This window comes from Peromyscus eremicus, chromosome 7 (genome assembly GCF_949786415.1).
Source record: "Peromyscus eremicus chromosome 7, PerEre_H2_v1, whole genome shotgun sequence".
In the NCBI taxonomy this organism is placed as follows: domain Eukaryota; kingdom Metazoa; phylum Chordata; class Mammalia; order Rodentia; family Cricetidae; genus Peromyscus; species Peromyscus eremicus.
In genome coordinates this window covers 108199797-108222168 of record NC_081422.1, presented here as the reverse complement: position 1 = coordinate 108222168, position 22372 = coordinate 108199797, and the positions used below count along the sequence as shown (strand labels likewise).

Genomic DNA, 22372 nt, shown 5'->3' with positions numbered 1-22372 from the left:
TGAAGTTCAGCAATTTAGTAAACAGCTTTTAACCTAAATAAGGGACTGGAGATGTAGCTCAGTGGTAGAGTATGTGTTACCTCCCAGCATCCTCTCACTCCTTAGAAAGGGTTAACTGAGTCGGGCGTGGTGGCGCACTGTATTTCATAAAATCTTAAGACACCGTGAGGTGTACTTTATATACATACTTTAGCGTATGAGCTTTAAAAAAGTGGGGGGGGGGGGGAGAAAACAAAACAGAACCTGGAATATCAATATAAGAATACCAAGACTGTGTGTCCTTAAAGGGATGAAATGTGACTCAACTACATCAGCCTAAAGAACGACAGTGCAGAGGCTGCTGAAGTGGCTCAGGGGGTGGCACTTGCCAGTTGACATCAGGCATTCTATTCCCAGGTCCCAAATGGTCGAAGAGAGAGCTGCTGCCCACAAATTGTCCTCAGACAATTTGGTCACTATAGAAAAACTCACACACACATAAGACACAAATGCTTTTATGAACTTAGTTCTAGTTCCAAAATACTGATGTATTTACCAATAACCAGGGTCAAACAAACATGAACTACACACAGATTCCAGTGTATATAAAATAATGTTCTACAGAAAAGATGTAACAACGCATTACACCAAAATCACCACTTGAAAATCAGGTAACAGGTTTTTGGTTTTTCTTCTTCTTTTTTTTTTTTTTTTTTTTTGGTTTTTCGAGACAGGGTTTCTCTGTGTAGCTTTGTACCTTTCCTGGAACTCGCTTTGGAGACCAGGCTGGCCTCGAACTCACAGAGATCTGCCTGCCTCTGCCTCCCGAGTACTGGGATTAAAGATGTGCACCACCACCGCCCGGCCAGGTAACAGGTTTTAACTCATCTAAAGACTTCCATCCTACTCCTTAGTTACTGATAAGTTTTATAAAATTTAAAATAAAACTTAAGCCAGGTCATTAGGGGTTTGTTTTGTTTTTAATCATTTTTATCCCAAAGATGAGCAGATTTCTGCACTTTCTTCTCATTATATGCACCTTTTCCATAGTATAAAAAGCAGGAATAAGGCTGGAGAGATGGCTCAGAGATTAAGAGCACTGGCTACTCTTCCAGAGGTCCTGAGTTCAATTCCCAGCAACCACATGGTGGCTCACAACCACCTGTTATGAGATCTGGTGCCCTCTTCTGTCCTGAAAGGACACATGCAGGCAGAACACTGTATATATAATAAATAAATATTACAAAAAAAAAAAAAGCAGGAATAATTTCAGGCCTTTAGGGTTCTGTTAGTTCTAGGAGTGGGGCTCAATGGCAGAACATTTGCCTAGCATATTCAAAGCTCTGTGTTTTGATGGAATGGAATAGAACAGTTTATGTCCTGACACTTTCTCAATTATTCCACAATGGACAAATAGTAAAAACACATTACTTAGGACTAAGTGGAGAGAAAATGGGCTTAGCAGATAAGCTATACTTCAAAAGAAGTATCTTTTCATTACAATATATATTCAGTATAAGATAAGGTCTAGCTATGTAGCATGTTCTGGAACTCATGAGCTTCCTGCTTCCTAAAAGCTGGGATCCAGGTGTATATGCCACCATGCCCAGTAAGCCAACAGACTTTGAAAACGTGATTCTGTCAGCGCCTTTTAATAAATACACAACTAACAAGTTCTTAATAATGGCATACCAACATTACATAACAGGTGATAAAAGTCAGCTGTAGCCGGACAGTGGTGGCACACGCCTTTAATCCCAGCACTAGGAGGCAGAGGTAGATGGATCTGTGACTTCAGGGCCAGCCTGGTCTACAGAGTGAGTTCCAGGACAGGTTCCAAAGCTACACAGAGAAACTATCTCAAGGCCCCCCCCCCCCCAAAAAAAAGTCATCTAGGAAAACTAACACTCCAAAAACAAAGCAGCTGCGTGCTGTTCGAGACTCCCAGGAAGCAAACTGACCTTTGTGCAAACCACGAGTACTGGGAGACCCAGGTTGTGTGTGAGTGTGTCTGCACCCAGGGGGAGGACAACGCTGTCATCTCTGTCCTCCTGTGCAGCTGTGGCTCTTCGCTGAGGGGAAGCTGGGAAGTCTTCTCCTGGCTCCACATACTCTTGGAAGTCTCTAATCACTGCAAGTCCAAGTAAAGATGGTTTAGAAATGGCACAAGGTGAGCCTCCACTATTTCTGCCACAATCTAAATCTATTTTTTTCTGGGCTTAGATACCATCTTACATAGGAGAAGAAACAAAAACTGACTTTATGGGCCCATGTTACTGGTTTTTTGTTTGGTTGGTTTGTTTTTGGTTTTTGGAGACAGGGTTTCTCTGTAGCTTTGCACCTGTCCTGGAACTCACTCTGTAACCCAGGCTGGCCTCAGACTCACAGAGATCCACCTGCCTCTGCCTCCCGAGTGCTGGGATTAAAGGTGTGGGTCAGCACCACCACCACCACCACCACCACCACCGCCTGGCTCACATTACTGGTTTTACAGCACAATTCCCCACTGATGACTACACAGTGGGGCTCTGTGCAAGGTCAGTTAGTTGTATAGGACTTTGGAGGCCAGAGAGAAGGCTTAGTAGTAAAGGTAGCTGCTGCCAAACCTGGTGACTGAATTTGAATTTGATACCTGGGACCCACGAAGTGGAAGGAGAGAACCAACTCCTACCAATTGTTCTCTGACCTCTGACCTCCACAAGCACTTGCACCTGGATCCACACACACAAGTAAAAAATACAACTGATTGTATTTAGTGTGTATCCTGCATACAGTCTCCACACGTGCGCGCGCACGCGCGCGCGCGCACACACACACACACACACACACACACACACACACACACACACACACTGAACCTTACACCCTCTGCCTTCTTTAAGGCCAGACACTGCAGGAATTAGAGAAAACTAAATAAGGTAGAAAAAAAAATCTACAACTCAAGCATAGTGCTGGGGCTGGAGAGATGGCTCAGCACGTAAGAGCACTGGCTGCTCTTCCAGAGGACCTGAGTTCAATTCTCAGCATCCACAAGGTGACTCACAATCATCTGTAACTTCAGTTGCAAGGGATCTGATGCCCTCTTCTGGTCTCCATAGGCATTCCACACACATGGCACAAAGACAGACATGCATGCAAAACATCCATACACTGTTTTTTGGTTTTTTTTAATTTAAATTAAAAAAAAAAAAAAAACAGTGCTTACTGAGCATGGGAGAATACACCTGTTTTTCTAGCATAACCTGAGTGGGAATAATTCAGAATGTCCTTAAATCCTCCTGCTTCAGCCTACAGAGTGCTAGGATTATAGGCATGAGCCACCACATTCAGCTGGGTACTTCTTTTTCTTGCAAGAGGTTTTCCCTATGTAGCTCAGGCTGGCCTGGAACCCACCTCAACATCTTGAGTCCTGGGATCATAGGTGAGCAACCATGCCCTGCATGAATACAGCTCTTAATCAAGTATGTCCACAATTCCTTACCTACTGAGGAGTTTCTAACAGGGGCTGGGGAGACGCCTAAGTTGGAAAAGCACTTGTTGGGCACGCATGAGGACCTGAGTTCAGATCTTCACACTCATATAAAAGCTAGGCCCAGTGACACATACTTGTAATCCAAGCACTTGGGATGCAGAGACAAGCTAGCCAAGCTGAAGACGTGAGCTACATGTTCAGCAAGAGACCCTGTCTCAAAACATAAAGTGGAGAGGCTGGGAAGATGGCTCAGCATTTAAAAGCACATATTGCTCTTGCAGAATTTGGTTCTCAGCACCATGGGCAGTTCACAATGTTGTAACTCCAGCTCTAGGGGATCCAAAGTCTTTCCCTGGACTCTGTTAAGGATCTGTATCACATGTGTACATTTCTTTTTTTTTTTTTTGGTTTTTCGAGACAGGGTTTCTCTGTGTAGCTTTGCGCCTCTCCTGGAACTCATTTGGTAGCCCAGGCTGGCCTCAAACTCACAGAAATCCGCCTGGCTCTGCCTCCCGAGTGCTGGGATTAAAGGCGTGCGCCACCACCGCCCGGCCAACATGTGTACATTTCTTAAAACATGCACACGAAATTAAAATAAAGGGGATCTACATGCACATGTCTACACAAACTCACACATAACACACACAAGAGTATGAACTAGAAGCAAACACAGTTCTAGTACAAGCATGGATTAGGGGTTAGGGGAGGGAAACAACTCTACAGGCTATGACCATCAATGAAAGAAAACTACAGATTAAAATCTTTTAGGACAGTCAGGTATGTGGCATATGCCTGTAATCTCAGCACTGGGAAGAAAAGCATGGAGATTTCAAGTTTGTGTCCAACCTAAGCTACAAAGGGAGACACTGTACCAAAACCAAACAAACATATATGTAACACTCTAATGTACTCTATAAATAACAAAACCAACTTAACATCTTTTTATTTATGTTAACATCTTTTCATATTGACAAAGTTGATAAGACTACTAGTCACAAAACCTCTGGAAGTGAGCAACTGAAGAAAGGTTCACATTTTTAGCCATAAAAATGATCTTTCAAAATGAATACACAGCAATAAAACACACTTCTACCAAAGAATTTACTATATTATATATATTAAATATTAAAAGTCAGTGCATCATTCAAGTTGAATTTCAAAATGATAGTCATACTATATTTCCTTCACTGAATCTTGTTTGTAAAAAAAAAAAAAAAAGACTTTTATAACCAGCTAAGATAGCTCCATCAGAAGCCCACGTTAGTATTTCTTGACCACTCACACTTCTGCTCCATTTCTTTCATCTCCTCAGGGGGTATTTTCAGCTTGTCAACGTGCTCTCTCACCACACTTGCCCATTTCTGTAAGGAATCCAAAGCAGTCCAAGGCTTTGACATATCAACGACCAGTATAACCAGAGTGTCCTTCAGAGAAAGAGCATCCAGGGAGAACTTGAGTAGCCCTTTGTGATACAGGTCTCCATCCAAGATCCATACATTACATCTCGTTTGATCTATAAAGACAAAAGAATCCACACCATTTCTTCTAGCAGCACTATTAAGTCATTTCATTATCCACAAGAGATGTCTGTTATAATCGACAAAGTTCAACTATTTGGGTCAAGTATGGCAATTCAGAAAGGCCTAAAATGATGTAACAGGTAACTATAGGACAGAGCACCCCTTCTCTATTTCCTATTCCTTAATCAAGGACAAGACATTACATACCAAGTTCACATTTTACCATCAGCAGATAGAGATGTACATACTCAAGAAATTACACAAAAAGGACAATGGCCTATAGAAGAAAGAAAGACTGAGCAAATGAAAACAACTATGGGGATGATTACATTATTACGGGAAAATGAGGAAGAGGTGAAAAGGGGGTAGACAAAACAATCACCACTGTGCAGGAGAACCAACTTCAAAACTGAGGTTGTTTTTTTAAGGATGGCGAGAGGGCTAACATTCCACATGAGGGTGCTGTAAGATGCTTAAAGCCATACAATCTGAAACCCAACTTCACATCATTAGATGTCTAGACATAACTATTCACTGACCCAAGTGACATCCCAGATCTGCTGAGCAATGACAAACTGGAGAAAAGCCAACTGCAGTGGAGAATAGCAGGGTCCCCCCAAGTTGACTTCAGGAGGCCAGTGTCACACAAGCCACACTTACCATCCCTGTCTTCATCATGCACGTTTAAATACAAATACTCCAGGCCTCTTCCTTTCTTGTACTCCTCTATTCCCTGAATTTTTCTTATTAAGCTTGTTTTTCCAGCTCCATCTTCACCTAGATAGATAATTTTTAAAAAAGAAGAGAAAAAGTCTGTTTTAATTCTAATATGGACCAAGGACACCTCCTGGCACCATGTGAAAAGCCAGCTCAAGTGGCATCAGCCACAAAAGTAATCCGATGGAAGATAGATAGGCAGCTGCACCATTGAAGACGAAGTCTCCATACCAGACTCTCTTCTCCCAGTACTGCTATCACTCTTGGTAAATCTTTTCCATTCTGCTATAAATGGTGTCTTCTGTGGGGACAAAGTGTAATGCTATGGCATCAGGAAATGCTACATTTACATCATCCTAGTTTAATCTATAAGGAGCAAGGGGCTCCCTCTTAGACTTCAGTCTGAAGAATCTCAGCTACAAAGAGACAGCGTTTTTATTATGTGGTGTCTCTTCACAGCAAAAAACCCTAAGACAACCACATAAACCTGGTATGATGGTGCACAACTGTAATCCTATACTTAGTAGGTAGAGCAGAAGGTTCAGAAGTTCAAAGTCATCCTCAGCTACGAAGTCTGAACCTAGGCTACGTGAAACCTTGTATATTTTTCTTCACTTTATTTTTATTTTATGTATGCAGGTACTTTGCCTGCATGTATGTCTGTGCACAAGGTTCATGCCTGGTGCCAGTGGAGATGAGAAAAGGCTGTCAGATCCCCTGGAACTAGAGTTACACATGGTTGGTTGTGAGGAGCCACATAGGTGCTGGGAACTGAACAGGGGTCCTCTGGAATAGCAGCCAGTGTTCTTAATGGCTACGCCATCTCTCTAGCCTATTTTCATTTTCATGTTAAGGAGGAGGAGGAGGAGGAAGAGGAGGAGGGGGGGAGGAGGAAAAGATGATGAAGCAACAGCAGCAGCCAAGGCCACTTGTGTCGTAGATCTGAATGACTGCCTCTATTCTCTGAATGCTGACACAAGATGATAGTGGCCACCTGTCCATTGTTCATTAGTTTTTTTTTTCTTCCTTCCTTCCTTCCTTCCTTCCTTCCTTCCTTTTTGGTTTTTCAGTATAGCCCTAGCTGTCCTGGAACTTGTACTGTAGACCAGGCTGGCCTCAAACTCACAGAGATCCACCTGCCTCTGCCTCCTGAGTGCTGGCATTAAGGGTGTGCATCACCACACCGGGCTCACTGGTGTTTCTAATCATGGTGTCAAGAGGAAACCGAGGTGAGACAGGAAAAAGAGAAGGGAATGGCAACACAGGCACATCCAACTCAAAACAAAGTGTTCCTGGGGGTTTATTGGAGAGATGGCTCAGTGTACCTGAGTTTGGTTCTCAGCACCCACAACAAGCAGCTCAGAGCTATCTGTAACTCCAGTCCCAGTGGGATCCAACAGGCACCAGCACATACTCATACGAAGACACACACACACACAAATTAAAATAAAGTAAACCTAATTAAAGCTTAAAAAAGCAAAGTATTCCAGATGCCAAGTGTCTTAGGTTTCTAATGCTGTAATAAAGACCATGACCAAAAACAACTTTGGTGTGTAGAGGTATTTCACCTTAGAGCTTAGAGTCATCATTCAGGGAAGTCAGGGCAGGAACTCAAGGCAGGAACCTGGAAGCAGGAACTGAAGCAGGGACCATGGACCAGTGCTGCTTACTGGTTTGCTCTTTCTGCTTTCTTTTTTATATCTTTATTTTATTGTATGAATGTTTTGCCTACATGTATGTCTGTTCACCATGTGTGTGCCTGCCCTGTGCAGGTCAGAAGAGGGCATCAGATCCCCTGGAACTGGAATTACAGGCTCTGCAAGCCTGTATGCATGTTGGGAATTGAACCCGGGTTCTCTGCAAGAGCAGCCAGTGCTTTTAACTTTTGAACCATCTCTCCATCCCTCGTAGCTTTCTTATAACCATAGGACCAACTGTCCAGGGAGGGAATGATCCATAGTAGGTTGGGATTTCCACATCAATCAAAAAAATGTTATACAGCTTGCCTACAGGCCAATCTGATGGAGGCATTTTCTTAGTTGAAGTTCCCTCTTCTTTGATGACTCTATGCTGTGGGATGGTCTGTATGTCAAGTGTGTTGCTGATTGGTCAATAAATAAATCACTGATTGGCCAGTGGCCAGGCAGGAAGTATAGGCGGGACAAGGAGGAGAATAAAGCTGGGAAGTGGAAGGCTGAGTCAGAGAGACACTGCCAGCCGCCACGATGACAAACAGCATATGAAGATACTGGTAAGCCACAAGCCACGTGGCAAGGTACAGACTTATAGAAATGGATTAATTTAAGCTGTAAGAACAGTTAGCAAGAAGCCTGCCACGGCCATACAGCTTGTACCCAATATAAGTCTCTGTGTTTACTTGGTTGGGTCTGAGTGGCTGTGGGACTGGCAGGTGAGAGAGATTTGTCCTGATTGTGGGCCAGGCAGGAAAACTTTAGCTACAACTCTAGCTTGTATCAAGTAGAGAAAAAAACTAACCAATACACACCAGAAGTAATGATGCTTGTGTAGCTGGATTTTTCTTGTAGGGTCCATGATGCTGGGCAGGACTGGAGAAAATTCCAGCTACATGCATGCCTATAATCCCAGCACTTAGTAGACTGAGGCAATGTAATGAGAGCTTGAGGCTAACCTGGCCTACACAGTTAATTCAAAACCAGACTATAGATACTACAAGCAAAAGAAGGTACCTCACAACATTTACTACCATATTATATCTGTAGTTGAAGACTGGTTATTTTCATGAATCATTTTCCAACACCTCATTATTAGTAAATACAACCATAAGTATCTATCAGAATTTTGACATTATATACATACTTACATACATATACACATAAATAATACATACATACATACATACATATTAAATGAGATCGGCATGTTGAAAAGGTATTTACACTCCATTGTTCATTGCAGCATTATCCACAACGCCACGATATGAAACCCAACTTAAGAGTCATCATGAGATGAATAATAGATAGAAAATTCAGTAAAACCAGGCATGGTGGTACATATCTATAATCACAGCATTTAGGATTTGGAGGCAGGAGGATTATAAATTGAAAAACAACCTCAACTTTATGAGTTTGAAGCCAGTTAAGGCTACATGAGACCCTGCCTCAAAAAATAAAAAGAGGGACTGGAGAGATGGCTCAGAGGTTAAGAACGCTGGCTGCTCTTCCAAAGGTCCTGAGTTCAATTCCCAGCAACCACATGGTGGCTCACAACCATCCCTAATGAGATCTAGTGCCCTCTTCTGGCGTCCAGGCATATATGCAGACAGAACACTGTATACATAATAAACAAATCTTAAAAAATAAATAAATAAAAAGAAGCATATAGATATACAGGAGATTGCTACAGAGTCATAAAAGAAATCCTAAATTTGTGAAAACATGAAATGAACTAAGAGGACACAATGTTAAGTGAGATAAGCCAGGCACAAAAGACAAATACCACAGGAATTTCCCTTCTATACGGAGCTAGAGACTGAGCCCACAGTGTGCAATGCTTGTTCCCAGGATCTGGGGAACTGGTGAGGCACAGATCACAAAGATCACAAAGTCTCAGGTAGGAAGGGAAAGTAGTATCAGGGTTCTCCTGCGCTGCTGTAAGCACCAAGACTTGCAGCATTCTGCAGCGTGTGTGAGGACTGCCCAGAGCATGTGGAGGCTTCTCATCACAAGACTGGCAACATACGACATGACAAGCCATTGCCCAGGGTGCATATGTCCCACACAGTATGTTGTGCACAGCAAGCATGTATAATTTTACCTAATTAAAAAAAATGTGGCAATTAAATGAGTATTCCATGCTACTTTTATGGTATACTATTAAACTAGCCATCAAAACAATAGATTAGGTTAAAAACAGTAATATCTATGATAATAACAGTAATTCCCATGATAAACCATCATGCTTAAATCTAGAAATAAAGCTAACTGCTGCAATGTGGGATATGTTGAAAGTGTTTGCTGTATTAGTCTTGCGATTCAAATTCTCTTAGCTCTATATAGCATTATAGCATTTAACTTACAACTTTCAAGCATTTAATTGCTTGAAAGCTATAAGGAAGAGAATTTCTATCCATCACCTCAGGAGGCTGGAGTAGATCCTCACACTAAAGATAATTTGAATCACCATGTTCGAAGAGCTATAGGAAAGCTTAAGAGATCTGTGCCTGCCTACAAACCACCAACTAGAAATTAAAAAAAAATAATAATAAGCTGTGTTAGTTTTGGCACAAGCCTTTAATCCCAGCACTTAGGAGGCAGAGCCAGGTTGATCTCTGTGAGTTCGAGGCCAGCCTGGTCTACAGAGTGAGTTCCAGGACAGCCAGGGCTATACAGAGAAACCTTGTCTCGAAAAACAAAAGAGAAAATACAAAACTCCACCTGCCCCAGTCACTGTCCTAAGAAGTAAGGAGCCTAGCGATGCCTGAAGTCAGACAGCTCTGCAACTAATGCAACACTGCAGCCAAAGCTTGCAGGCCTCATTAACCACCCGAGTTAATCATTCAGGAAGAGAAAAGGAGTGCAGAGACCCAGGCAAAGGAGTGTCCTTCTAACAAGGACAAATAAACACTTGGCATGGTGGCACAGCCTACAGTCCCAGCACTGTGTGAAGTGAGGTAGGATCCCAAGTTTGAGACCAGCATGGGCTATGTAGAAAGTAGACCAAGGAGGCAAGCTGGAGGCCAGCATGCCAGGCTAAGAAAGTTAAACTGTCCTTAAGACGACGGGGAGCCACCAGCAGTTTAGATATTTTAGAAAGATTGTGTGGCAGAAGCCAGGAAGCCAGACTCACGCAAGATTAAGTCTGGGACAGGCCTAGTGGCACAAGTCTGTAGCCACTGCTATTCAGGAGGCTAAGGCAGGAATATTTCAAGTTCAAGTCTTGCCCTAATTACAGAGTGAGTTCAAGATCAACCTAGGCAACTTAATGAGACCTATCTAAAACAAAAACAAAACTAAGATGGCCAACAGGAGTAAAGGTGCTTGCCACCAAGCCCAACAACCCGAGTTTAGTCCCTAGGACCCACAAGATGGAAGGAAAAGAGAACTGAGTCCTGTAAGTTGTTTTCTGACCTCCTCATCATGCCAGGGCATGCACACCTGTGTACAGGGGGTGGGGGATGAACATATATGTATACACAGACACAGACACACACAGACACACACACACAGACACACACACACACACACACACACACACTTTCTCTCTCCCCCAAAACAAATTAATGAGAGAGAGAGAGAGAGAGAGAGAGAGAGAGAGAGAGAGCGAGAGAGAGAGCGAGAGAGCGCTAAGGCTCTAGCTCTGTAGCTCTGTGACAGAGCACTTAGCTAGATGAATCTGGCAGCACGTTCTATCCCTAGAACCACCACAGTAACAACAATAATAACAAGTCAAACAGGAACTCTGCCTGCTAACCGACCTCGCCTCTGCTGGCTCTTCTCACAGAACTCCCCAGCACACACATGCTGCACTGAGTCTCCGACTGGAAGCTGCAGAAGGCCGAGTATTCTGATGGTTTTGCTCACTGCCCCACTGCCTAGAAAGTGTGACAAAACTATCTACTCATCTCTGTCTTTGTAGAGTGGTCACTGAAAGGTGCCATCAACTCAGTACTAGCCCAGATTCTTGTGAGTTTCACAAATCCCTTTTCCTATTTTAAAGACTAGTTAAGGCTAGATGTGATGATATCAGCATACCTTTAATCCCAGCACTCAGTAGGCAGAGGCAAGTGGATTTCTATGAGTTCTCGCCAGCCTGGTCTACAAAGCAAATTCCAGGACAGCCAGTGCTGTTGCACAGAGAAACCTTGTCTTAAAAAAAAAAAAAAAAAAAACTAACCAAAGTGCTGAGAAGCCAGGGCAAAAAGATGACATGGCAGGAATGTTGTCACGCATGTTTCCATTTCCTAAAATACTACTCTTAAAGTAGGTAAGTGGCCTCTATAAAACTGGGAAATGGGAAGGGAAAGATGGCTAGGCAGTTAAGAGCACTTGCTGATCTTGCAGAGGACTAGAGTTCAATTCCCAGCCTGCCTGTAGGTGGTTTCAACCACTTGTAACTCCAGCTCCAGGAACGCAACATCGTCTTGGAGCCCCGAAGGGCATCCCATCACACATAAACATACTCAAGTACAGAAGCATACACATATATACACCCATTAAATAAATAAACAAACTTATGCTGGTTGGTGGTGGCACACTTTTAATCCCAGCACTCTATAGGCAGAGGCAGATGGATCTCTGTGAGTTCAAGGCCAGCCTGGTCTACAGAGCAAGTTCCAGGACAGCCAGGGCTACACAGAGAAACCCTGTCTGGAAAAAAAAAATTTAATAATGAGACACAGAATTGGGATATAGCTCAGTGGCAGAGAGCTTGCCTAGCATACACAAGGCACTGGGTTTGATTTCCAGCAACAGAAAGAAAAACAAATGTATATAGTGTTCAGCCTGCATGCCAGAAGAGGGCACCAGATCTCATTATAGATGACTGTGAGCCACCATGTGGTTGCTGGGAATTGAACTCAGGATCTCTGGAAGAGAAGCCAGTGCTCTTAACCTCTGATCCATTTCTTCAGCCCCCTCACTTTGGTTTAAATTTGAACTGAGGAATAAGAATTGACAGCTGTGGTTGCATTAGAAAAAAAACTGAAGTCCGGTAAGTGCTGGGTCTTGTGCGTGGCTCATGTGAGCACAGTACTGACAAACGACTACAGTCAGCTTACTCACAGTGGAGACTTCACTGTAGTCTGCAGCAGTGATCAACAAGCCTGTACTCCTTTGCTCATCCGGTGGTCAGACAAGGCTCTTCCCTGGCCGTGGCTAGGGCAAAGCAGTTCCCAACTGACATTCAGGGACTGTCCCCTGGTGATTTTGAATGGCCAACAAGCTAAAAATGTTGTGGTGCCGGAGAATAACTTGAGGGGCTCAGTTCTCTCCTTCCACCATGTGGATGCCAGGGATTTCTTTTTTTTTTTTTTTTTTTTAAGATTTTTTTTTTATTACATATACAGTGTTCTGTCTGCATGTAGGCCTGCAGGCCAGAAGAGGGCACCAGACCTCATTATAGATGGCTGTGAGCCACCATGTGGTTGCTGGGAATTGAACTCAGGACCTCTGGAAGAGCAGCCAGTGTTCTTAACCTCTGAGCCATCTCTCCAGCCCCCGATGCCAAGGATTTCTAACCCAGGTCATCAGGCTTGGCAGGAGCCTTTACCCACTAAGCCATCTCACTAGCCCATATTAAGATACTTTGTAACATCAACTTACATATGAAGAATGTGAAGATTTGGATGTGACCTCTAACTGTGACATCCCATCACCAGCTGTGTGAACCCGGACACATCAGGGACTATGTCCACAGTGGTGGACTGAAATTCTGTTACTATTATTATTTATTAGATCCGTGACAATGTAAGAATGAAACTCCTGTAGGACCAACAGCAGTACTTTAAAAGAACATCAAGGAAACATGAAGCATGTGAAAGTGAGAAGCCACACACAGTAGGTGATGTGACTGCTATCCTAAACACTGAAGCACAGCACTGTTCCCAGGGTTTCACAGAAGTTACTGCATATCATGCTCACAGGCCAGAAAGTGGGTGGCACTGTCTGAAATGCAAAGCAACTCATGACCCAAAGCACTCATGAACACACTAAGCCACATTACTACCTTGTGCCTGGATCAACCCCCTGTCATTCATGACAATGAGCCAAATTAAATAGCACTCTGCATTCTTTTTTCTCTTTCTTCTCTTTTGCTGAGACACTGGACTCCTGCTTAGCATAGGTTTGGTGCCACAAACCTTCTCTGCAGAGCTTTGGCTGGCATCTCCACACCCCTGATAGATACATCAGGGTACACATCATGATAAATAGGTGAGAAGGAATCCCCAACCTGCCATATAAAAACAAGATGCAATTTTATTTGGTCTTGCATGATATAACATAAACCAACATGTTTCATCTGAACCTTCTAGTGACAAAAGCCATGAGGGACCTTTCTTATTTTTTTTGTTTTTTTTGTTTGTTTGTTTTATTTTTTGAGACGGGGTCTCTCTACCAAGCCCTGACTGTCCTGGAACTCCCTATATAACCAGGTTGACCTTGAACTCACAGAGATCTACCTGCCTCTGCATCCTAAGTGCTGGTGTGCACCACCACACCCAGCCTCACGAAGGACCTTCATTCAACTACTTTTAGCTCAGATCTTCCACTTAGCCCTCCACATGTTATATGGAGGATCCAGAGAGATGGGGGCTTTTGATCTGCTCCCATCTCTCAGTGGGCATCTCCCTCCCTGGTGGGGTAAAGTAGGAATAGGCTGTTACCCAGCTGCAGCCATGGGTAACATTGGTGCACCTGTTCAGAATGAATGCTCAGAAGCATCAAGGAGTATCTGTAGAGCAAAAAGACAAAGCCAGTCTTGAATACTAGTGAAACTGTGAAGCCTGAGACACAAAGCCCTTGTCTGTAAAACAGCAGAAACACTCACTACACATCACATCACCTAGGAGAACCTCAGCATGAGTAACTTGGCATAACAGGATAGTTCCTATCACATGAAAATTAGAACTTATTCTCAGTTATTTTTCTGACTCTCACAGACTGATTAAAAGTACATTAAAAATCAGTTTAATTCAATAAACACCAAGGCCAGTAAATGCTGATCCCAATGCTGTCACTAGCTCCTCTGCTCCAGAGGCTTTTTATCAGAAGCTATGGTATGCATTACTTAGCAATGTCACTCGTAGGGATTTATTTCAAAGATAATACTGGGTACATGGAAAATAAGATGTAACAATAATGGCCTGTAATCAACCATAATTACGATACAGCCAAATATACTATTATTCAATACAGAAAGATAAAGCTGGGCTGGTGAGGTGGCTCAGCACATAAAATGCTTGCCGAGCAAGCCCAACAATCTGAGTTTGATCTCTGGATCATACATAAAGGTGGAAGGGTTTCCCATGTGTGGGCTCATGCAGAATTTCTGGGAGTTTCAGCTTTATTATCAACCAACACTGATTTTACACGCTTATGCATGCTACTCTGCTAGACCTTTTGGTTGTCATAAAGATGTGCAAGTAAGTTAGCATACATAGACTCAAGGGCTTTATTTAATGACTAGTATTTGGAACAAATACCTCTTTCCATTCAGCTTAGGAAATGTTTTGTAGAAAAAAAACCTAAAATGCCATAATCTGCTTCTTATGTTCTTATTGTTTTAAGTTATTTATTCACTGCTTTTTGCTGTTGTAAGAGGGCATCTTGCTATGTGGCCCAACTGGCACACAACTCTAGCACAGGTTGGTCTCAAACTAAATTCCTCAGCCTACAGAATGCTCAGATCACAAATATGTAACACAAAACTTGGTTGTGATGCAATATCTTTTAACAATTCATAATAAAAACAGTGTCAATTTTCAAAGTAAAAAAAAGTAGGAGGAGAAAACTGGCTCAACAAAGTTGTCCTCACTCCACACCACACAGATAATACATATTTAAATATATAGTTATATAAATAAATAATTTATATGATATATATGTAGTTGGTTTTGTTTTTTGTTTTGTGTTGGGTTTTGGTTTTGTGTTGTTTTGTTTCCCATAAGACCTCTCACTATGTTAATCTGGATCTCACTCTGTAGACCAGGCTGGCCTTGAACTCACGGAGATCTGCCTGCCACTCCTCCCAAGTGCTGGGATTAAAGGCATGCGTCACCACACCTGGTAGTTGGCTTCATTTTTTTTTTTTTTTAACATTTTTATCATGTACAACTTTTAAGTTAGTGACTTCCAACTTTAAAGGTTTCTAGACATAATGTCTTTTTGTTCTTTTAATATCATGAAGTATGAAATTATCTCAATTTATAGGTCAGGAAGTGGTGTCCACAATGCCAGAGCTTCCAAAGACGGACAGAGTCTCCTCCAAGCTGCCTGGCCTCTAGGTGGACTCCTTCACCATACCCGAGGTCCCTCGGCCTTTCTCGCAGGTATTTGCACCTTTCCTCTGTCCCTCACCATCTCCTCCCCAGTGCACTTCCAGCAACCGCCTTCTCATGGGCACTGCTTCACACTGACATTTCATCCGACTCCTGCTACTCTGTCATCTCTCTGCAGGACTTTACACGCTTCTGGAGGGCAGAAAGGGAGTCTCAACCCAGTTTTCCTTGGATGACTCTGCACAGTGTAATTCTAAAACTGCTGAAGAAATGAACGAAGAGGTGATCGATTAAGCCAGAGAAGATAGGTTTGCCCAACAATTCAGGGCTCTGCTGTTCGTTTTGTTTGTTTGTTTGTTTGTTTGTTTGTTTGTTTTTTAAGTTGTTTTTGAGACAAGAGTCTCATGTAGTCCAGGTTGGACTCTGATTCACTATTCAATGAGGATGACTCTGAATTCCCAATCCTCTTGTCTCCACCTCCCAAGCACTGGGAGTGTATGCCACCATGTCCAGCTACTCTCCTGAATGTTCAAAGTGCTTCCGCTGGCACTCTCTTTCAGTGGACTTCACTGCAGCTGAAGAACCATTCTACCAGTCTGTATCGATCACTCTTGCAGCTCTGCTCTCTGTTTTGACAGTTTATACAACACTGCCATGTTTCATTCATTCAGGTATTATCTGTGGCTGTTTGGGGACTAAAGAGCAGAACTGAGGAATTGCAAGAGACTATATGACTCACAAAGCATACAGTATTTAGTATCTGATCCTCTACAGAAAACTTTGCTGGCCTTGACTTTTTGTTTCCCAAGACAGGGTTTCTCTATGTAGTTTGGCTGTCTTGGAATTCACCCTATAGACTAGGCTGGCCTCGAACTCAGAGATCCACCTGCCTCTGCCTCCAGAGTGCTGGGATTAAAAGCGTGTGCCATCTAGCAGCCCTGACTATTTCTTTTTAAGATTTATTTATTTATTATATATACAGTGTTCTGTCTGCATGTATACCTGCATGCCAGAAGAGGGCAACAGATCTTATTATGGATAGTTGTGAGCCACCATGTGGTTGCTGGGAAATGAACTTAGGACCTCTGAAAGAGCAAGCAGTGCTCTTAACCACTGAGCCATCTCTCCAGCCCCATGCCTTATTTTAAGATAACAATATGCCATCTGATCCTCATAACATTTTGTATTTGGTATATTTTTTAGTAACAACATATACTAAACACATAATTTCATGCTAATCCTCAACTCAGGATATGAGAGACGCTCTTCTTTGTATCATTCTATCACTGGCATCATAGTCTCATAATCACTAAACCAGAAAACAGCATCAACATAACTAATAAAAACATGTTTCCTATGGTTACAGAACCCTGGTGATCTTTAATCCCTGCTCCTTAAAAGAGTAATAGTTCAGGAGCTTAGGATCATCTCAGTGGTAAGAGTGTCTGCCTCTTATGTGTGAGGCTCCAGGTTCAATCCCTACTACCCACCCCACCTCCACTAAAAAAGGAATAAGATACAGATATAGGTAGAATGATTAAGTACTATCATAGTCCTTCTGGGCTTCACTATGAGCCAGGCCTAAGTAGATTAATAAGTCTGCTTATTCACAAGTGTCAATAAGCCACATCCAAAAGCCCAATAAGCACTTGGATTTTCTTCATCTTCTCCTGTTAGGTATTTTTTGTTGTTGTTGTTGTTGTTGTTCTGTTTTTTAGGAGTTATTTTTTGTTTGGGTTTTTTGGGGGTTTGTTTTACGTTTATGAGCGTTTACCCTGCACATGCATATGTGCTCCACTTGTGTGCCTGGTGAGGAGGCCAGAAGAGGGTGTCAGATCCCCTGGACCGGGAATTACAGATGGCTGTGAGCCACCATGTGGTCCTGGGCCCTCACTCTTGGTTTGCTTTGGGTTTTTTTGGTTTGTTGTTGTTGTTGTTGTTGTTGTCTTACTATGTAACTGGGAATGGCTTTGCATTCCCGATCCTCCTGCCTGAATCTCCAAATACTGGAACAACAGTCACTCGCCACCAAATCTTTTTAAAGACAAGGTCTCCCTATACAGCCCTGATTTATGTTTCTCATGCTTTAGCCTCCTGGATTAAGACCAGATTTTTTTCCTTTAAATAATTACTGGTATTTTGGGTCAAAAATAACTAATGACTAGTAAGAGTTTTGTATATGGCATTGTCTTCCTTGAAGGGACTTCAAACCAGTTGGAAAGCTATACCAGGGCAACACCACACAGGACCCTTAACAACAGTATGAGTTTGGAGACCCTACTGAACTGTATCTAAATGCCATCACCTCGTCTATAAATTGGTGCTACCATCTACCTTCGAGACTGGGTGATAGGCCTGTAGATGAGATGTGTATGAAAATGTTTTTGAGAGATAGCTCAGTGGTTAAGAACACACACTGTTCTTGCGGGGACCTGAGCTTGAATCACAGCATCCGTATCAGGCAGCCTACAACTGCCTGTGTAACCCCAGCTCCAGGGGACCCTGACACCTCTGGCCTCTGTGGGCACTTGCATTTATGTGTATATAACCCCACCCACCCACACACACATAGACATAATTGAAATAATAAAAATAAATCTTTAAAAGGCAAAAGAAATACTTTTGATAATCCCTTACATATAGTTCTGACTCCTTTATCCTACTGGAGGAAAGGTGAACTAGCAAGCTAAGGGTTAAACTGTGGTGTGTGGCTATGCAGTGTAGCTATGCAAGGGATTCAGACAAAGGCCTACATCATCCCTCCTTACTAGGCGAATTCTGAAATACAAAGCCTTGTTAATGGGCTCAGACTTCTTTTTTCTTTGAACACAGACTCCAAAACACCACCCTCACTCATGAGTGACATAATAGAGCCAGGCACCTATCCCCCTGGCCTGACTCTCTCAAACTCATAACAAAGACAACTGTACACCTACTGTGTGTTTCCTTCCTCTACCACCACAGACTGAACACTGCTATAACACCTGATAAGTAAATGTCTCTAAGAACTCCCTAGAGGAATTTTGGAAAAGTAACTGTATTTTTGCATAAACAACATTTGAAAATTAATGATTAGCTTTTTCCAAAGCTGAAAAAGACTCAAGAAAACCCTAGTAGTACTGAAAGAAAAACATGACATTTCAGGCTTATATAACTTGACACCAGATGGAGCTTTCTGAACTATTAAGTTCATAAGAAAGAAAATCTAGCCTAGGTAGAGGGGAGCTGAAGAAGTGTGGGGCCTCCAAGTATACCAAGTCTTATAGACTGACCCAGTGTGAGAAGGATCTAGAAAACACCAGAAAGAAACAAGACTGCCACTTTTTACTGGTGAGTTTCAAATGAAAAGAAATCTATATAACAGAGTAATTAAAACAAAATCCACTTCAAGGGGGTCATACAGTCTTAAAATTCATTGTAGCAATTAGTAGTAATCTGTCTACATTAGTAATTAAAAGCATGCTCTGGAACTGGTTTTTGTTTTGGTTGTTTTGGGACCCTCCTTTACCTCTGCCCTATCAATACTGCTTATGTAGGCAGTAATCCTTTCTTGGGTTTTTTTTGGTTTTTCAAGACAGGGTTTCTCTGTGTAGCTTTGCACCTCTCCTGGAACTCACTTGGTAGCCCAGGCTGGCCTCGAACTCACAGAGATCCGCCTGGCTCTGCCTCCCGAGTGCTGGGATTAAAGGCGTGCGCCACCACCGCCCGGCTCTCCTTTCTTGTTTTTAAGGAAGAGGACAGGTTTACTGGGCACACTGCAACAGCAGCGGGCACAAGAGCGACTCAAGTCCATCACACAGTCTCTGCTGCCCAGCTTTCCAGTGTCTCATTTGACCCTCCCACAATTCCAGAAGGCAGGCACTGTTATTTCCACAGCTCGCATTTGAAAGATGAAGGAACCCAGGTTTACAGACAGCAATCGACTTGCTTAAGATCACACGGTTAGTATGTGACGGGGCCTCTATTCAATCCAGGCTATCTGCACATGGTGCTTTCAATCACATGAAAAGAAAGGTAAGGTACAAAGATGATTTTCCAACTAGCTTGACCACAGCTTTATACAACACAAAGATGTACATATATAATGACAGGTCATAGAAAATGAGTCATTTCTTCCTACCTACCCATTCACAGTCAACTGCGGAGCCTCTCAGGTAGCAATTCTTAGGCACATATAACAAAAACTCTTCAGGCACAGCTTCCCAGCCTTTTGGCTAAAATTCAAGAGTCTAAAGTCTTGAGACACCCATATCAAAGTTTTAAAATCTGTCATCTTATTATACACTCCAATATCTTGCATGTATTTAAAAAAGAAAAGATAACAAGAAATTTCTCCTGGAGCTGGAAAACTTGCAAAAATGTGAGGCTGGGATTGTCTGTTGGCCTTCGGTCTTTTATCCCCACTTTCCAGCCAGCAGAGACAAAAAAAAAAAATACCTAAGAGAAGGAGAAGAGACAGGTCTCCCTTATTCTAGCCATTCAGCTGAAGGAACTCAATGAGAACGCTGTTCTACTGCCCTTTACAAATTTCAGAGTTATTAGGTGACAGTTAAAAAGCCAACTGCAACCCGAGCACACAGCGCCGAGAGAACGGGAGAACGCTGATTCAAATAACACTCATCACGACCCAGTCTCTGGCTCCTGTCAATTACACAAAAGAGTCAGCTATTAAATATTAATGGCATGCATTTGCGCTGGAACCCTCCTGCTACCAATCTCTGTTATGAAAGGAAAAACTGTCCCCGTTTGTCTAGGTAGAAGCTCAGACCACTAGGATTCCCTTGGGTGGTTATGTTCATTCTGTCTCTCCCAGGGGAGATGACAGGGCCACCCCACATCCCAGGGAGGAGAAAGGACGGGAGGGTCCAAGCCGGGAGGACCTGGTCCCCTTGTCCCCCAGCTGTCAGCCGCAGGCTGGGAGGCGGGGCGCGGCCGGGCCCCGCTGTCCGCACAAAGGGAGTGGGCGAGCGGATGGGTGACCCCGCAGCCCCGGCCACGGCGGAGAGCACTTACCCAGCAGCAGCACGTTCTTCCCGGTCGGGAGCTTGGAGCGCGAGCGCGTGGACACCTCGCTGAGGATGCAGGACCTAACGGGGAGCAAAGCGCAGGCTGAGGCCGGGCCCGGCCGAGGACGGGAACCGCCGGCCCCAGCTCCCGGGAGGCCCCGCCCGGCTCCCGGCTCCCGCGGGGCTCTGGGATCCCGAAGGCGTCCGCCCGGGCGAGGAGATAACCCGCGGGGGACCAGAGAGGGGTGCGGTCGTTACCAGAGGTTCTGTCCGTCCTCGTCGTCGCCCGCCGCGGGGCCGCTGCTGCCCGACGCCAGCTCGTTGGCCAGAGGCCCGCTGGCGTAAGTCGAGGCTAACCCGGGTGGAGATGAACCGAACGAGCCGACTCGCCCCACGGCCGCCATCTTGGTCGGGAATCACACCACTCCTGACAGGGCTGAAAGAGCGAGGCGGCGGCGGCGGCGGCGGCGGCGGCGGAGGGAACCCGGATATGGGCGTTCGGGGCTCTGGAGCTGACCGCGCCTGCGGGGGCGGGAACCAAGCCTGAGGGCGGGGCCTGGGCGGGGCTGTCTGAGGAGCGGGACGCTGCTGCGCGTGCGCGGTAGTCCAGGCCCGGGCACTGCGCGTGCGCGGACTCATGAGGCGCTGTACTCAGTGGCGGTGCTCCCTTTCCCTGGGTCTCCAAGCTGAAACGCTGCTCCGCGTGCATCACCTGTCACCCGGGCTGCAGCGGTAGGGCGGGCAAGGTGTGTTAGGTGTGCGGCACAGCCGCCCACCCTTCAACGGGGCGGTAACCTGGGACCAGCGTGGATCCTGCGCTGCCCACCATTCAGTCGGTCCAAGCGGGGTTCGCAGCCTTTAACTGCGCCCAGGTACAAACCGGCTGTCCCCGTCCCCGCCGCCAGGGTTAGCGTCGTCCTGGATTTCTGGCCTTTCCTCTCTGCATTCTCAAGGGACGATGAGTACCTCAAGCTGGACCCACATCTGGAGCCGGTTCTTCCAGTTTCTAAGCAGCTGCATGACAGATGAATGTTGGCAGCGCTTGTACAATTAATGGTCTTGATGGGTTTCTGGTTTTGTTTGTTTGTTTCGGGAGGGGAATCTAATGTCGCCCAGGGTAGAGTCTAAATCTTCCTGCCTGCTTGTCCCAAGTGCTGAGGTTAGCAGGTGCACGTCACCATGCCCGCCTCTGATCTTGATGTCTGAAATGTCCCCTGTGAGATTTGAAAAGACCCCACCCTCACCCTACCCCACCCCCGGCCTCAACACGAGTCGTCTTTCCGTCACCTTCACCGTCACCAGCAAGCACAGAGAACCTAAGCTAGCACCTAGATAATTAATTGTCACAACTTTATTGGCTAAATATATTGGAATGTCTGAGGGCCATTTCGAGAAAGAGTCGATGGCTTTAAGGCTCTGTCATGCACCCTGTAAGAGCAATAGCTGAAAATAGTCTGGCTTTTGTACATTTTTTTTCCATATTTGAAGATCGTTTGTTCATGTGACCTGAACAATGCTGTTATGCTAGCAAGAAAGTCCACCACAAGCACTGTATTTGCTGCAGGTCACTTGACACTTACTAGACTCTGTAGGCTGGCTAATCTGAGTTCAGTTTATTGGCTTTGTAACCTCATGATTTACCCTCTCTTGAGTTTCAAGTTTTTAACTGTAAGTTGGGTATAAAAGGAAAATTAAATGGGGT

The 22372-nt window shown here is 44.2% G+C and overlaps 1 protein-coding gene across 1 annotated transcript in view; it reads right to left on the bottom strand.

Annotated features, from left to right (window-relative positions):
* Dync1li1 (dynein cytoplasmic 1 light intermediate chain 1) overlaps nt 1-21199 on the bottom strand; it is a 32914-nt gene extending 11715 nt beyond the window's left edge. Inside the window, exons 1-5 of the mRNA XM_059268820.1 lie at nt 20929-21199; nt 20678-20751; nt 5632-5748; nt 4734-4964; nt 1941-2110 (exon numbers count right to left, since the gene is read on the bottom strand). Coding sequence (XP_059124803.1) covers nt 1941-2110; nt 4734-4964; nt 5632-5748; nt 20678-20751; nt 20929-21074 — 738 coding nt within the window. The 5' untranslated portion in view covers nt 21075-21199. The remainder of the gene's footprint in view (nt 1-1940; nt 2111-4733; nt 4965-5631; nt 5749-20677; nt 20752-20928) is intronic.
* Nucleotides 21200-22372: the final 1173 nt, after the last annotated feature.